The sequence below is a fragment of the Lissotriton helveticus genome, chromosome 6 (assembly GCF_964261635.1).
Source record: "Lissotriton helveticus chromosome 6, aLisHel1.1, whole genome shotgun sequence".
Lineage (NCBI taxonomy): Eukaryota > Metazoa > Chordata > Amphibia > Caudata > Salamandridae > Lissotriton > Lissotriton helveticus.
This window is the reverse complement of record NC_136067.1, coordinates 1,377,752,284-1,377,769,603: the sequence shown is the minus strand read 5'-3', so window position 1 is coordinate 1,377,769,603 and position 17,320 is coordinate 1,377,752,284. Positions and strand designations below refer to the sequence as shown.

General features: G+C 45.4%; 1 protein-coding gene across 2 annotated transcripts in view; it reads right to left on the bottom strand.

Annotated features, from left to right (window-relative positions):
• REV3L (REV3 like, DNA directed polymerase zeta catalytic subunit) overlaps positions 1–17,320 on the bottom strand; it is a 954,247-nt gene that overhangs the window by 140,023 nt on the left and 796,904 nt on the right. For both annotated transcript variants that reach the window (XM_078649145.1, XM_078649144.1), the window contains exons 26-28: positions 7,101–7,210; positions 6,193–6,307; positions 5,501–5,638 (exon numbers count right to left, since the gene is read on the bottom strand). In XM_078649145.1, coding sequence (XP_078505271.1) covers positions 5,501–5,638; positions 6,193–6,307; positions 7,101–7,210 — 363 coding nt within the window. The remainder of the gene's footprint in view (positions 1–5,500; positions 5,639–6,192; positions 6,308–7,100; positions 7,211–17,320) is intronic.

Genomic DNA, 17,320 nt, shown 5'->3' with positions numbered 1-17,320 from the left:
TCCGGAGGGGACGAATCTGACAACAACAGCGATAAATATATGATCTGTCAAATGAATAGAGCACACTCTCATAGTGCTCTAGGACAACCAGACTGTGTTTAATACTGTGTGCAATGTGTCCAGTGAGTCAGTGGAACCCACAGAAATGCAGTGTTTCCCAGGAAAGCCAGTACTGAATTTCAGCAGGTGGTTTCTGATGCTCAGCCGACACTTAATTGGTTTCCGGTGCTGGGCGCACCGACGCTTAATTGTCAACACTGCACTTAGGACAGTCTGCCACATGGTGGCGCTACTAATCTAATTTAGAGATGAGAACAACAGTTGTTTATGAATTCAATATACATTAAAATTAATAATACCTGCCTTCTCGGTCATTCCTTTAGATTTAGGAACCTGGAATAATGTGAACTGTCGGACTTGCCGGCGAGAGAGATGGTTAGTAGTTGTTTTGGTAGCGATGACTGGGGCAATGGGTGGTGCAATCTGCAGTGGCCTCCTGGCCAAGGCCCTGGCACTTATTATTTTACCAACTAAGCAACAGGTCAGCCTGAGCCTTGTTCATCTTCCAATCACGGCATGCCTTAAACACTTAACCAGTCTACCAATGGGCTCCTCCAAACTTTTATAAGTCCACCATTCCTTAGTTCTCTGCAGCTGCTAGTCGAAGTACAGCATTTCTCACCAATTCAAAGATTAAAATTACATTTCAGTGACACTATTCTTGAAACAGTCAGCTAGACAAATGTGATGCAGGACAGCTTTTCCAGCACCATCTTCATGTAATATTCTACATGCAAGGTCACAGTCAAGGGTTGCCACAAATATCACTGAAATAAAAAAACAACATTCAGCCTCACACTAGCACTGGGCCTTGTCAGGAAAATGAACCTTAAGTCTTACTGGTCAAGGCATCCTGTTCTCCACTATTTTGTTTGAAGCAAGAGAGAAGATAGGCATACACCTGCGTAACATACCTTATAACGAGTTAAGGAAGGCAGAGAAAACCTTGCTTTTTGGAAGTTGGTGGCAAAAAAACTAAGAACATAGGGAGGTCTAACACCCAGCAATAGATAACTTAGAATGAGTAGATGTTAAAAATATATGTTTGTGGTATGGTTCGCTATGACATGTGGGTTGCTTTCCCAACAAAACAGGGGCTAAAGCTTACAAAGCTTCCAAAAATCTATTGGGGGGTGGGAAAGCTCCATTTCAGTGCACAGGAGAACTAGGCACAACTACACGCCAGGTATCCGGACACTCAGGAGAACGAGGGGGAAATAAAGATGTACATACATAAGGCCAAAGGACCATATACTGGGCAAAGGAAGCCAGAGAGAAACAACACTCATTTTATGGAAATTTTGGGAAAACAAAAACACAAATCTCATCCATTCATTGTGGCTCCTGGTTGGCCAATCTAAGTGATGCAGATCTGGCACCCAGCAACAGTAACTTTAGGTTGTCTAGGTGGTAAAAATATGTGGTTGTGGTATGCCTTTATACCCTTGAGGTGATACCTGAGATACAAAGACAGGAGGCCTTAACTGACATTTCACTTGCAGGAGCGTTCGTACATTTCTAAAATGTCTTACCTATGGTTTATTGCCTTTTGGCAACCGAAATCCATACATAACTGGAATATCCAGAACAAGGAGACCCACAGAAACCAAGCTCGGGGTTAAGCCGTGGCAAGAATATGTTACAGCATGAGGTGGATTGTAAGACATGACCTTGTTTTGTCAGATTTTTTACCGTTTTTTCCAAAAGTCATGCCCAGGGTTCTCTAGTGGCTCGCCAGTTAGACCAATGGAAGACTGGCTTTCATCAATAGATTCAATTACAAAATATGTACTTTTATACTTTCCATAAACTAATTTTTCCCCAATTTCGTGGCCTGCGTTAATATTACCTAATTAATTGTACGAACTACATACACAATGAAACTCACAAATATTTGGCATGGTCTTACTCTAGACATTTGGGGCATTATTTACTTGGTTAGTGTAGGAGGGTAGATACCTGACTATGGTTACCCCAGATTTTTTGCCTTGTGTTTAGCTGGTTTTCGACTTAGTTGGCCCGGGACCCTGCTAATCAGGGCCCCAGGCTATGTGCTCTCTCTGTAAAATGGACTCCATGTACCCTAGGTACATAGCTAATTGGATATTGGGTCACCTTATGAGCCCCTGCACAGAGTACTATAGGTACCCAGGGCATAGGTGCATCCAAGGCCTACCAGGGGCTGCAGCATTTCTTGCCACCCCTGGCTGGCCATCCTAACTGACACAACTGGCTGATCACTCAGCTGGGGCAAGGTCGTGTAATCACCCCTTGCTTAGATATAGTATACCTATGTCTAAACCTATATCTGGACACATATACACCTATAAGTCACTCCTATGGCAGGCCTTAACAATCCTGGAGGCAGAGTGCTTGGTTTTATGTGAGATGGTGGTCTAGCATGATCCGAGCCTGTCTGCAGCTTTCGGAACCATTTCCTTATAGCTGTTCTGGGATACTGCCATACCATATACTCTTAAGTGACTTATAATCCTTGCGGTTATTGCTAACTTTGGTTTGGCTTTATCAAAACATGTCGTGTAAGGTGTCATACACTTTGGAATACTACCCCATCGCCAGTTCTGGCGACGGGGGTAGCATTCCACCCTTCTAGAGGGCCAAGACCTGTGGGTAACATTAAACGCGGTTAAAACTAACCAGAGCCTCAGCATCACAAAACGGATGCTGCTGCCACAGACACAAGTCTGGCCTCCTGCTGCTGACCGAAACTTGGCAGGGGAGGCTTGGACAAAAGGTTTCCTGTCACAGGGAGGTGTTACACCACCCCAGACAGGAGATAGTGGATTGAGGCAGGCAGGGCGAGGGGCACATAAGGTGTCCCATGCATAGCCCAGTTCAAACCGGTCCTGGTGCACTCCAACCCCAGCTCTGGCGCGAAACTGGACAAAGGGAAAGGGGTGTAACCACCCCCTTCCTGGGTCCCACCATTAGGAGGGACCTAGCAGGTAATCCAGCCCCTTGATTTGGAATAAAGGTAGGAGCTGTGTCCATAGACATTAGATTTATCCTGAGTGAAACTTTGATACAGAACTCTGGACCCTTCGACATCCCACTCGACGTGGAAGACTGAAGATTCTCCCTTGTGGTCAAGGAGTGACCACCCTGTGCAAACAGGCACCATCCAGCGCCCAACGGTATCCTATGTTGCAGCTCCCGCAGGAGCTCGAGCGACAGAGATCGACAAGAACCGGATTCCCAGACATCCAACAGCCTGATCCACAGCCACAGCAAAGCTGAGACCCGTGGAGGCGACGTGAGACGTGGGACCGGCCATCTTGAAAAGACTGCGAAGTGCTGACCGTGCAGCTCCCGAGGCACCCTCGAAGCTGTGCATTGGGGTTTGAGAAGCCCCAGCCCCGAGCAGCTTGTGCACCGAAGACCACCCCTCCACACTCACCGAGTGCTGCGTGGGGCCCTTTTGCATTTTCCTGCTCGACGCGTCTGTCCAGTCACTTGCCCGTTGGCTAGTCACCTCTACGACGACGAATCTTTGAAACTACTCTGCTAGTCTGGTTGCTCCAGACTGGCCCTCGCTCCCCTGAAAAGGAGCCACCTCTCTGACCTTGCTGGTCCGAGTAAGAAGCGATCTTCGAATCCTGCGTGGGTTGCCTTTGCCAAGGCCTGTTGACTCCGATCCGGAATCCGACACCGCCGACAGCGAGAGCCTTTGTGGGACATCTCGTAATCTACTCCTGGTCATCCTCGATGCTCTAGAGTCCACGTGACAGCGGAGTCAAGCTTCTCGACAACCACCTGATTGCGCCCGACATCGCCTGGTTCCTTCCTGGTTCCATCCTGGTCACTGGCTAGTGACCCAGACTCTGTCTCCTCTGCTTTCAGGTACTCTACATCTTCGATCCACCCTTGGATCCAACCGGACTCTTCTCTCCTGGCCACCTGCAGCATCTTCATCTCCAGGCTCCATAGAACTCCACGACGAAACCCGACACACTTTGGCACCTATGCACCCGCTTCCTGTGTGTGAGGTAACGATCTAACACCGGTGCTCCTGTAGTGGTTTACACCTCTAGTGTCCTAGTTTAAAGTGGCATAATTCTATTCCAGTCGGAAGACTTCCAAAACAGTAACTTTATAACTTTTACGCACCATTGACTTTGCATTGGTCCATGTGTGTGATTTTAGCGCTGCACCCGAATCCCGCGGGCTACTCCCGTCCTAACTGCTGTTAGTCCAGTGTAGTCCCAGCGATTCCCAAGGCCCTAGGCCTTACCATTGTTCGAGAAGTGGTTCTTATACCACTTATTTAGTATATGGTTTGAGTGGCCACCGGCCCTATCCATAATTGTGCAACTTTTATATGTTTAACTGTGCTTTTGTTTAAACGCTTGTGCCTCTGGACTCAAAGAGTACAGAGGATTATTCTAGTAATAAATACATATATTTTTATAATATATAACTTGTGTGGTGTCCTTTCATTTGATATTACAGGACTGCATATGGTAAAACAGCTGGCTTCACATGCCCTCTTGAGTTAAGCCTAAGACTGCTTAGTCCATGCTACCACTAGGATAGCTTGTCTATAAGGTTGACTTTACAACCACCACCATAAGGGATTGTTTGGACTGATACAAGGTGCTCACTAGAATAGTGAACATCATACATCAGGCCAACTTCTCTCAGTTAGCAATCCAGGATATGTACTTGGCGATTTGAGAAATGAAACAACATATTAAACAAACAAAGAAAATGAAATATCTCCACATTTTTCACTGAATCCTCAGGCTGTAATGCAGTAACGATGCAGTGTTTATTCAACAGGGTTTGCTCAAATTCACAGTCCCGAATGTGTCATAAAAAGGAAACATACTTTATATGGATACACATAAAGATAAAAAGTTACACCTGCTGCAACAACCTATTGCTGATTTGTTTAAAACACGTTCCGGCACAGAGGACTGGTATTCTGCTTTGATCCCAAAAGAAGCTTCCACACACCTGCCATCTACCACCAACGCAATGGTAGACACAAAAGAAAACAATAAATTTGATGCAGACACCTAAGCACTGAAAAAGGCTGGTGCACAGATCAACATAATCTGGAAGACCTGAAGATGCACATGCCCATTGTCAACAGACACATTAAAAAAAAAAAATTACAAAGCACTTTTCAGACCAATTTCTATATGGCAGAAGTATTCAAGCATGCAATTCTATAAGCAAATTAAATCTTACGCCAAATTGCAGGTTTTGTACTCCATTTTGAGCCTTGCTCCAATATATTGATATCTTATCTTGTGGATTAGTGTCCTGTTTCCTGGCTTCTATAGAGGCACACATCCTAAAACGCCAGTCTAATGATCTACAACATATTTCAGCCTGTCATGTTAGAAGACTAAAAACTCACACTATTTAAATACCCTGACTGATTGATTTGTCGAATATGCAAATGTTCTTTTACCTTGCCAACAGCAGGACAAGCATCTCTTCGAACAGTCTCTATTCCCTTTGCATCAAATACTGGGTCCTTTTGATCCAGGGTTTCATACATATAACCCACATACCTCTTCTTGGTTTGCAAGACACACGGCAAATAAACCTGCATTGGTAGAGAAGGGAAACCATGCAAATACATTTTATAAACTGTATAATTCCCACTCTGTTTACTATGAGTATTTAATACATAGAAGTTGTTATATCAGAATAGATGTAATCTTGTTTATCAGGAACATCAAATAAATTAAAAAAATTCACACAATGTATAACCCACTCACAAAAATGTTCTTGCCAGACACTGTTTCCCTACCTTGATGGGGTTTAACAACTTGAAATCTGAGCGCATTACAAACCAAATTGTATGGGAAATCAGAAATTTCCACAAAGTATTACTACACGGTAGAGAATACCTAAAAGACATACAAAATAATAGAATGCTGCAGACACACTTGTATAAAATCGATCAATGAGCACTTGAGTTAATCTGCAGTTTATCGGTTTTCTAATTTTAGTATGAAATTGAGGTTTGTCAAGGAACATGTCCCGCAACAGCGAGGACATAGTGGCAGGACCTTAATGGTGATGTCAGACACTGCCCTACATTTTGCACTTCATAACTATATTTTATATACTGTTAAAAAGCCTTTGTTACCTTACCTTCTCAAACTTGAGTTTGACAGGTTTAGGGTTGGTAGCGGTTACAGCATCTGCAATTTCCTGACCAATCTTAAAAGACTGCTCCTTCGTAGCTCCTTTTAACAGAACAAACATGCTGAAAAGAAATTAAGCAGGAGTTGAAAATAAAATACCTGAATGCAACAAAGAATAAATGAAATGCAATAGTGGGCTAAGAAATGAAGGCACTACTGTACATTTCTTGCGGCCTTAGCATATGTCTCTAACTTTTCATTTATTGATTCCTGCCAATGAAAGACAACTGATTCAACACTGATACAAGCTCATGTCTCTTTTAATCTTAAACTCAAATTGCAGATTGGTTCTCGTTTCTCTCGATTTTTATATTCGACAACCATCCTCCAAAATTAAAGTAACATTCGCTCAATGTTTTTAAATGAATGCACATTTTGCAGTTGACTATTACTGTTCCATTCTGATATCTCAGTTGCTCACTATCCCTTCCCATGTGTCCAATGAATATTTTGCCTTTATATGTCAATTGAGAAATTTTGGTCTTACCTCTTGCAAGACACAGAGAAAGCAAGTCTATAAAATTGTCCTTTGCCGGTCCTGATATCAGGTCAAAATGAATGTCCATTTAGTGTACACATTTGTCCCCCAAACTCCTTGTCAGTCCACACACCTCCCCCAGCAAGTGAATCACATTTTCTGGAAACCAGGTCTCACAATGGTGTTTCTTCATACAGACCGTTACAGCTATTTACTGTCTTTAGCTGACAGACGCTATGAGCAATACATTAATGCCAGGTTTGAAAAAAGAAAAAAGCTGCCCCACACAGAGATTCAATCTTATCTATACCAGTACATAAACAGATAATGTGAGCCCTTGATTTTCAAACTGATTTAAATAGATGAAATTATAATACCTGTCAGTATCGCCATACACAACCCGAGCACCCCACTTCTTTGTTTCATTCACCAATTTTATGGCTCGCTCCAGTGTCTCTCGAGCTTTGTGGACAATACTGTCACCGATCTGAGGAAAAAAATAATGTCCATTTACCAAACTGTGTGCCATTCTAATGGGCACATCTATACCAATTATTGTACTTATTTTAGGCTACTGATATCCGAATCCTGATGTGTGTACGTTTGTTATCCTTTCCCTACAAGCCCATGACAATACTGGTTCCATGTTTACCTGGTGAGGATGCATAACCCAAGAAAAGACCACTAAGATAAGGCTATTGGATCATTGGGTAGGCAATCAACTATTGGGTACCATCGGTGGAAGTGGATATCAGTGAACTCTTATAATACCTACATGATTGATGCTTGTTGCTCTATACCTCACTTCTTAATTGCCTGAGCAATGTCTTATACTGCTGAGCATGAATAACTGTGCTTAGAGCTATTGCTAAAGCTGGCATTTGGCAAAAGAGGACAACTGAATGTGAGCATAATGCAGTCCATTAATGTGCCCTACGCTTGCACATCCTCAAAGAGCAAGTATTTGGCATTTGACAGAAATGCTCAAGAGCACATTTCAAAGGAAAGGCACACTTGACAGATGTAAAAATGGCAACAGCACATTGACGTGGTAGAGAAACACAAATACAAAAGACTTAACATGCATAAGCTAAGAAAACCAATACTTGGAAACTAAAAGAACGCAGCGTTTTCAAAAAGCTAGCAAAATTAAGATGTGCAGGGTGTTGTGCTTTCTCTCCCTAGACATGGCATAATTATTAAAACTAAAGCATCTGTATTTATAGAGACACTCTATAAAATCTAAAAATAAAAACTTGAAAAAAGGATGAAAACTAAAACTCAATATTTTTGTTAAGCCTGAAATGTTGCATCGGACCAGTGCTTCTTTCTGAATGAACCTCCAATAATTATAGAGACCAGCAATTTTGGAACTGATTAACCACGGCTGCATACATATATGCAACATTTGCAAGCTACAACAGTTCTTGAGATGCAGGATGGGTAATACATTTTAGTCACTAACATTTTGCATAAAACCAAAACAAATCTACCTACACTGCACAAAACTTTTCAGGTATGTCTTACAATTATAGTATTGATCATCATTACAAAAATCATAATTTTCTTACATTTGGAGAACTTGAAAGAGCTAATGGTGTATGCTTACTACAGATTACTTTGACCTGGAGAACAAGTTACTTACCTTCAGTAACGAAATATCTGTAAGAGACATAGATTAGTTATGGATTCCTCACCTTAGAATTACCCCCAGGCGTCAGAATGGATCCTGAGAATTTTTTCTTCAGCAGTACTACTGCGCGTTGATAGGTGGCGTTGGTCGACTCCGCGTTCGTAGTTGGCGTCGGGGGGTCGTCGGAATGACTGTCCGGTATCTACTTAGACGCCGCCCTCGCGCGCTGAAGTCAGTTCTTTACACGACATTCCACGCCAGAAGTGCAGAGCATTGCAAGACACTGACCAGTGGAACACAAAACTAGGGCCCTGCAAGGGAGTCCTTAATCCTAGAAGTCAGTTCGCAGAATGGGAGAGAGTGGGTGGGGCGGTGAGGAATCCATAACTAATCTATGTCTCGTACAGATATGTCGTTACCGAAGGTAAGTAACTTGTTCATCTGAAAGAGACAAGTTATGGATTCCTCACCTTAGAATAGATACCCCAGCAATTCCAACCCCGGAGGTGGGTCTGCGAACCAAGGTCACACCAGAAAGTCCTGGAGAACTAAACGGCCAAAGAAGCCATCTCTCCGGACTTGGCTGTACAGGCAGTAGTGTTTGGTAAATGTGTGCAGTGAAGCCCACGTAGCTGCCTGGCAGATCTCAAGAAGGGGGACTCCATGTCCCAAAGCAGTAGTAGCTGCCATCGCCCTGGTGGAATGGGCGCGCAACCCCACTGGCGGTTCCTTTTTCGCTAAGGAAAAGTAGATTTTGATGCGAAGAACAACCCATCGGGGATGGTTAGTGTTTGCATGGCCTGACCTCTCTTTGAGCACACATAGCCAACAAAGAGCTGGTCATCCACCCAGAATTGTTTTGTGTGATCCAGATAGAACAAAGCCTCTGATCTCCGCCTCTCCCATGTCGCCGCCCCACCCCAGAAGTCATGCATCTGTCACTACTGTAAACTCGGATTGGGGAAGGGAGAGGGATCTTCCATTGACCCAATCCTGGTTCGTTAGCCACCACTGCAATTGGCGTGCAGTGCCCTCCAATATCTGGACGCAATCGGAAAGATTCCCCATATGCTGTGCACACTGGAACTTTAGGTCCCACTGCAGGGCCCGCATATGCCACCTGGCATAATCCACCAGCAGGATGTCATGAGGACCAGTAACCTCTGGGTCATTCTGACCGAAACCTGTGATAGAGGTTGAACGATCGTAATCATAGCCCAAATATCCTGGACTTGCTGCTCGGGAGGATAAGCCTGAAACTGCTCTGTGTCCAGAACCGCTCCAATGAGAAGGAGCTTCTGAGAGGGAATCAGGTGTGACTTCGGCACATTGACGCCAGGCTAGTTCTGAATCTGCCTAGGCGATCGTCAGCGACGGCGGCTAGAAGAGAACTGCACTGGTTGCCTATTCAGGCGAGAATATCATTTAAGATTCTCTGCCTTGCCCACAGTGTGTTTTTTGGATCAGGTCCAGAAGGTGTCAAATCTCTATTAACATCTTATACTCCCAGCAGATGCCTCCGATCTGCCTCAAAAAATCTGCTCACGGTTCCGAGGTTTAACAAGGTGAGATGGAGCGGAAGAGCGTTTTCCTTGCTGGCCCCTAAATTGTGGAACTCGCTCCCGCCGGAAATTGCTAGACAACCCTCTTTGATAATCTTCCGCAAACTTATAAAAACCTGGCTGTTCTCCTTAGCTTATTAATCTGACACTATTAGCGCTTTCACTCCTTTCTTTTATGGTCTGCCTTAGGTTATGTTTTGCTGTTTCCATCTTATAGCGCCTTGATGCCCTTTCAGGGCTAAGTTCCCTCTTGCGCGGTATAAATAAATACTCATTCATTCATTCATGGTGAACCCCAGTGAATGCAGGAGGTCGCCCGTAGTCTGGAAATGGGATGTGAGCCCGCCTTCAAAAGCCAGTCGTCAAGATGGGGAAAGACTGGAACCCCTGATCTGCGCAGATGAGCTGCTACCACTGCCATCACTTTTGTGAACACCTGAGGGGCGCTGGTAAGGTCAGAGGGGAGCACGGTAAACTGAAAGTGCTCGTTGCCTACTGTGAATCGCAGGTAACGCCGGTGGGCCGGCAGGACAGGGATGTGAAAATAAGCATCCTGCAAACCCAACGCTACCATCCAGTCTCGAGGGCAGACAGGACCTGAGCCTGTGTCAACATTTTGAACTTCTCCTTCCGAAGGAAGCGGTTGACATTCCTGAGATCCAAGACAGGACACAGTCCATTATCCTTCTTGAGTACCAGAAGGTAGTGGGAATAAAAACCACGACCTACGTCTGGGGGAGGGAACTCGCTCGATGACTCCCTTGGACTAGAGAGCAGTTACTTCCTGTTCGAGAACGGCCAAGTGATCCTCTGACATGCGATGGGTCTGGGGTAACATGGATGGAGGGGTAGGCTCGAAGGGGAGGGAGTAGCCCCGTCGGACTATCTGCAAAACCTACCTGTCTGACGTGATGTTGAGCCACTGGGGGAGGTGATGGCGAATCCTGCCACCCACTGGCACTGGTGATTTGTGGCCCTGAAAGTACGGACTTGGAGGCTGCTGCACAGGGGGAGCTGGTCGACTGGCCTGCCCCCTGGCCCCCAGACTCAAGATGGTGGGACCCACGTCCCCAGCAGCACAGGTCTATGACTCTGGCAGGAAGGTGGTGATGCACCCCTTCCATAGCCACGAAAGGGGCGAAAAGCGGACTGCACTGGGCAGGAGGTGGATGCGAGGCCCAAGGATCTGGCCGTTGCCCTGGAGTCCTTAAAGCGCTCAAGTGAATTGTCCGCCTTGTCGCCAAACAAGCGACGGCCATCACAGGGCATGTCCAAAAGCGTAGCTTGGACATCACCCGAAAAGCCAGTAGACCTCACCCAGGCATAGCGTCTAAAGGATACCGACGTGAAAGTTGTCCTGCCTAGTGAGACCAGGAAATATATGGCTTGGCAGTTCGGGCTGGACTGTTCCCATGAGGCACAGGGTCAGACTGATTTGCATATGGCCATGTCTGAACTGGGGTGGTATGGTGAGCAAAATAACGATGGATTAAACCCAGATCTGTGACTGGGGTGAATGTTTTGCCATTGTGCAACATTCCGTCCATCAATTGTTGTTTTTGCATTTGTCACCCCGAGTGGGACGGGTATGCTCAGATGTGAGTCCCGTGCTCTCCTTGCCACTGGAATCAAGCTATCCAGGCTGATGACGGCTGATAGCCAGAAACCGGTCCTAGGATGCTTGAATCCGGTCCAGGAAAGACATGGCTTGGCAGTTCGGGCTGGACTATCTCCATGAGGCACAGGGTCAGACTGATTTGCATATGGCCATGTCTGAACTGGGGTGGTGTGGTGAGCAAAATAACGATGGATTTAACCCAGATCTGTGACTGGGGGTGAATGTTTTGCCATTGTGCAACATTCCGTATATCAATTGTTGTTTTTGCTTCTACCTAGTGAGTCGGCGGTGTCCAGCCCACATCGGATGGCGAACTTCGCTGTCTCTCCCTTCGGCAACTGCACAGAAGAGCACAGCCCGGGCCTCCTCCGGGCACTGTGGCAGCACCTGTAAAACCGTGTCCCACACCGAGTGGGAGTAACAGCCCAAGAGACATGCATTGTTCACCGACCACAGTCCTAAGCTGGAATAAGAAAACATCTTCTTCCCAAGGTGGTCCAGTTTTTTGGATTCCTTATCAGGTGGTGCGTTAGGGTATGCGCTGTTGGAAGTCGAGGCTTGGACCACCAAGCTCTCAGGGATTGGGTGTTCGGAGAGGAAAATGGGGTCGCCTGGGGCCAGGCGGTGGCGTCGGGCAATCATCCTATCCACAAGAGTGCTGGGCTTGGACCAGATGCCCAAAAGGCTGTCCTTGACTGAACGGTAGCAGGGGCTCCGAAGAGGCTGCTGCCGGCTGAAGCCAATCCAATCTAAAAAGCTTTATTTGACAGTTACGTCATAAAAGCACAATACCTAGAATAAAAATATTTCATAACACACTACACAATAAATATACAAAGTTTAAAACATTATTAAATATACCTATGGACTGTCGCAGCAATGAACAACATAATTCATATGAATTAAAAGACTGAAGCAGATAAAAAAAATAAGGCTGTTACAGTACATGAGATTGAATAAGAACAATGTTACATGTGTTTTTTCCAGGAGCCTTGCACATTTGCGAAGTATCAGGCTTTGGTTCATTACAAATTAAAACAATATCCAACTTCGTATATACAGTAGCCAAGATGACACTAAACATTCTTCAGTTTGCTGGGAGTTTGCTGGGAGTGATCTAATAACCCACAACCAGCTAAGAATTTAGCAATTGTAATAGCAATTGACGGTGATGTATCTGTGCGCACACCACACCTTCTAGTGCACAATGACCTACAAATTGGTTTGAGCCACACTCGATGGGGGTGGCATATGCTGAACAAACAAACAATAGATGGCTGTGTGTCCAGCTGGTCCAGACACAAGGGACACTTGCTGTTGTCAGTTGGGCTCGATTTTGCTGTATAATATCTTATTGGCAGTGTACCCACCATAAGTTGGAAGTACAGCTTCCGATCATGCGTTTTAGTTATTAGATCCCCAATACTGCTCTAGATTTGGCCGGAATTTGACTTCCAAACATCCTACCGTTAGAGAAGATGTGTCACTGTTTCTGTGAATGTTAAAAAGCACTGATTCCCAGTATTTTTCTTTCAGGAACACCTTTGGAGGGAATGATACGTTCGAAGGATTTTCCCACAAGGTGGCCATGCCAACACGGACTAGCGAGGCTCTAACCTCCCGTAACCATCTAATTTTATGATAGCAATCTGCCTGGATTAGATCGTTGAGGTCGGCAGGGTAGAATGCCAGTGCACCAAATTCTTCACCAGTATAATATGGGACGAAGTCTGGCAATATCAGCCAGTGCTTTTCTGCCTAACTCGTACAGCATTGGGCACACTGGGGTACTTTGCGGGTGACTAGTGATCCTACGTAAAAACCTGTTTTCTGCGGCAGCTAACTGGGGAAGGTTCGCATTTGCCTGGTGCCCCTGCTTTAAGTGCGTCACCCAGAGTTCTACGTGTCGTCCTACAATCCTCGTTAAACCATAGACTTGATTTCTTTCTTTGGGTACTCTTAGCGCTATGCTGTTTGAAGAAGTAGGATCTTAAATGAGCAAAAGATTTATTGTGAGTGGCAGTAATAACCTCAGGGAACTCAGGGTTTTCAGAGCAGGCCTCTAGGTCAGCTATAATGAGGTCAATATCCTTAGTGATAATGGCTAGAAAATCAGGGTTCTCTACTAGCTTTGCCCATTTTTGTCGCCACATGTCATTAGTAGGGATCAGATCAAGGGTGATTAGTTTGTGGGCCGGCTGAATAGATGCTCTCTGTGCTTGTAAATCTAGAGTTGAACATAAGAGGTTGTGATCGCTCTCTAGGCGATCCCTCACAATCATATTCCCTAGGGCATGCCATAGCTTTAGATTGATTAATAGATTGTCTGTGCGGCTTGCACTATGGCCGTTATTAAATGTGCTTGCTCCATGCATGGCAGAGACAGTTCTCCCATTTGCAGCCCGTAGCCCTTTTTCAAGGCAGATCGCTTTCATTTGGATGGCTACATCCGACCATTTTTTTATGGGCGCTAATTTCAGTTTGGCATGCCTCACTGAGCGTCTTCCTCTCCTGCAAGGTCACAGTCCTCATTGCCAAGGGGCTCGAAGGTCGAGTTGAAATCGCCAGCTACTAACACTAGGGAATCCCAGGAATGCGTGCCAAGAAGATCTTCGAGAGCCGCTAAAACTTCTGACTTCTTCCCCCCACTTAGGCCCCTTGCATAGACGTTATAAATATCAATACTACATTGCGGACCTATCTTCAGCCGTATTGCAAGGATGTCAATGCTCTGGGTCTCTTGGCGAACCCAGGTAGTTAGACCCACTGAAGGTCAACCTTTTCCCCCCTTGATCGCTGGAATGTGGTAGTTCAAATAACCTACACAATGGGGGGGGGGGTCCACCAACCATGTTTCCTGAAAGAGGCAGATGTCATAATGCTCAATAAAGGTATGCCAATCAGGAGACATAACCTTAGTCCCCAACCCTGCGATGTTCCATGATATTACAGCTATCCTGGATGAGGTAGAACCATACAAAAATATGCCCGTTACACCTGTTGGTTGGTTTTGCTCCACTATCACTCTTTCCTACTAGCGATGGAGGAGTAATAGATATATTTCTTAATGTAGTAGATGACAGATTTGATACCTCAGAAACTTCACACTCGCTGGAATATGGCAGTGTTATGTTTTCCATAGGATCACCAGCGAATGGAGATAACCTTCAATCTACCTCCCTAAGCAGTGATGTGCTGGGGTGTGGGTCCAGCTCAGGGGGGTTATATTTTAGTCTGATGTTGGAGCGGGTAAGGTGGTGCGTGCAGATGTCAAAATTTCCACCAAGTGAAGGTGAGAAAGTGTCAGGGAAATATAGTCTAATGTAGCATTGGGGCACGTGTATCTTTTAGCTGGGATGATGTGATCCCTTATTAGGGACCAACAGCCCCTACCATGGCGAATCAACTGGGTGATCTTTTTCATAAGAGAGCCCTCATCTTCTCTAGACAATTCTCCAGAATGCTTGGGGACATTAATCATATAAACTGTATTTTTTGTGCCTGGCATGCTACTTGCTTTTCCTGCCACTCTCTGTCAATCACATCTATTAAAATGGGGACTGAAGGGGGAGGTGAAGGCCTTAACAGGGGGACAATGGCGGCCTGGGGGTGAGCAACAAATTACCTTCTGTAGCAGGTTGCATGTGATTCTTACTAGTGGTATCCATAATTGATGGCCTAATAAGCCCACTAGCCCTTAAACTTGGTGGTGTCTGGGTTTTGATTTGCAGCATTAGGTGATTGCTAGCACCCGTATCCAATTGTGTGAGGGGGCTATGACTGGAGTATGTTCCCATTGAGGATTTGGCCAGCTCCACAGCTAGGCGCACCTTGCTTAGGGAGTCACTAAGTTTGCACACAGACACTATAAAAGCTCTAATTTCGTTCATCAGGGCTACTAGCTGACTGGATACTGATCTTTGGGAAGGATCTTCTGTGGGCCTGCCAGGTTGTGTGGCGCTGAAATCGGGCACTGTAGTATCCTTACTAACTACACCTAGTTCAACCTAACCCCTGGTATTATAGGGTGTACTACTCTCTGTACTTTCCATGCCCATGATATGTCCCTGAATCCCATTATGGGGGGAGACTGCTGGTGACTCAGGCTGGTCTACCAGGGTAGAAAATCTATTACTGCAGGGAAAGATGGCAAGGGCTTCTAGAGTATCTTGTTGGGACTGGGAGAGACCCTCTACTGCATTATTTGTCTTGGATACACTCAGGGGATGAGGTGAAGGTGTCTTTTTGGCTGACTTTTTAAACATATCGGGTACGCGCCCTTTGCATGGTTTGCTACTCGGGATCTGTTGCGTACTATCCCTAGATGTCGTGTCAGGGTTTGGAGAATCAGGAAGGCCCTTACAGTCGGATAATAAACTATCTATCCTATCCATAACACCAGCCTCAGAGTCATTATGTCCAGGGCCTTTCCTTTTTTCCTTTTTCACCTTCCTTTTTTGCGCATCACCCATATCTCCTTCACAGGATTTCCTCATCCCCATTCTAGCCCCTGCGATTTGTATTGTATTGTATATGGCATTTCTAAAGCGCAACAAACACCCTACGGGTACCCTGGCGCTGTAGAACTTGACGCAAACCATCATAAACTGAGAAAGTAGACTCGCATTGACAGACAGACAGAAATGATCAGTTTCCAGGAAACAACCATGTTTTAATCCTTTTTCTGAACAGAGTCAGAGTGTTGCAATGTCTAATGTCAAGTGGTAATTCATTCCATAGTTTTGTGGGTAGCAATACTGAAAGCCCTCCCTCCCATTCTAACCTTGTTGAACTTGGAGACTTTCGCCATACAGGCGGATGAGGAACAAAGGCTCCGAGTGTGAGTATACGAGACCAGTTTCTTTTGTAGGGGCCTAGGGCCAAGTCCATGCAGGGCCCTGAATGTTATACATAGGGACTTAAAATGTATTCTTTGCAGCACTGGTAGCCAGTGTAACATAGCTAAACACAGTGAAGCAGAAGAATCTCGTGGTCTGGACAGAACTAATTTGGCTGCCATATTTGGAACTCGCTGACTCAGATATTTAGGTGACTCCAGCAGTAGGGCGTTGCAGTGATCGAGTCTGCTTAGAATAACGCCTTGCAATATTGGGGATCTGGCCGAGTTTGGAAGTAACGGCAGGATCTTTCTCAGTGCTCCGATCAAACCAAAACAGCATCCCACCATTTTGTTCACTTGCGTCTCCAGTGACAAATTGGCACAGAACATAACTCCTAAATTGCGTGCTGTTTTAGTTGGAACCGGGGGAGAGGAAGTTGTAAAGGGCCAAATATTTTGAGGGAGGGGCAGAGGAATCCTCCCGACTGTACAGTATAGGATTTCGGTTATATCTAAATTAAATTGTAGGGAGTTGTTACGAAGCCACTGTGCAGTGTCATGCATGCAGGCGTGAAAATCCTCCAAGGCGTTTGCTTGAGTTCCATCTAAGGACAGGATAATCTGGGTGTCATCGGCATAGCTTACCAGTTTTACGTTGTGGGCCCGAATTATGTTAATCAAGGGGCTTAAATAGACATTAAACAAAATTGGGCTGATGGCAGACTCTTGAGGAACACCATGCCGGATATTGAAAAAGGCAGATTGAAATGAAGGAAGAGCCACTGCCTGGCATCTGCCAGAAAGATAAGATCGAAAACAGTCCAGGGCAGTGTTCACTATTCCTACCTCCTCTAGACAGGTCAGCAAAATGCATGGTTAACCGTGTCAAATGCGGCAGACAGGTTGAGCAAGATAAGAATCGCCGATTGTCCCCTGTCTGCCAA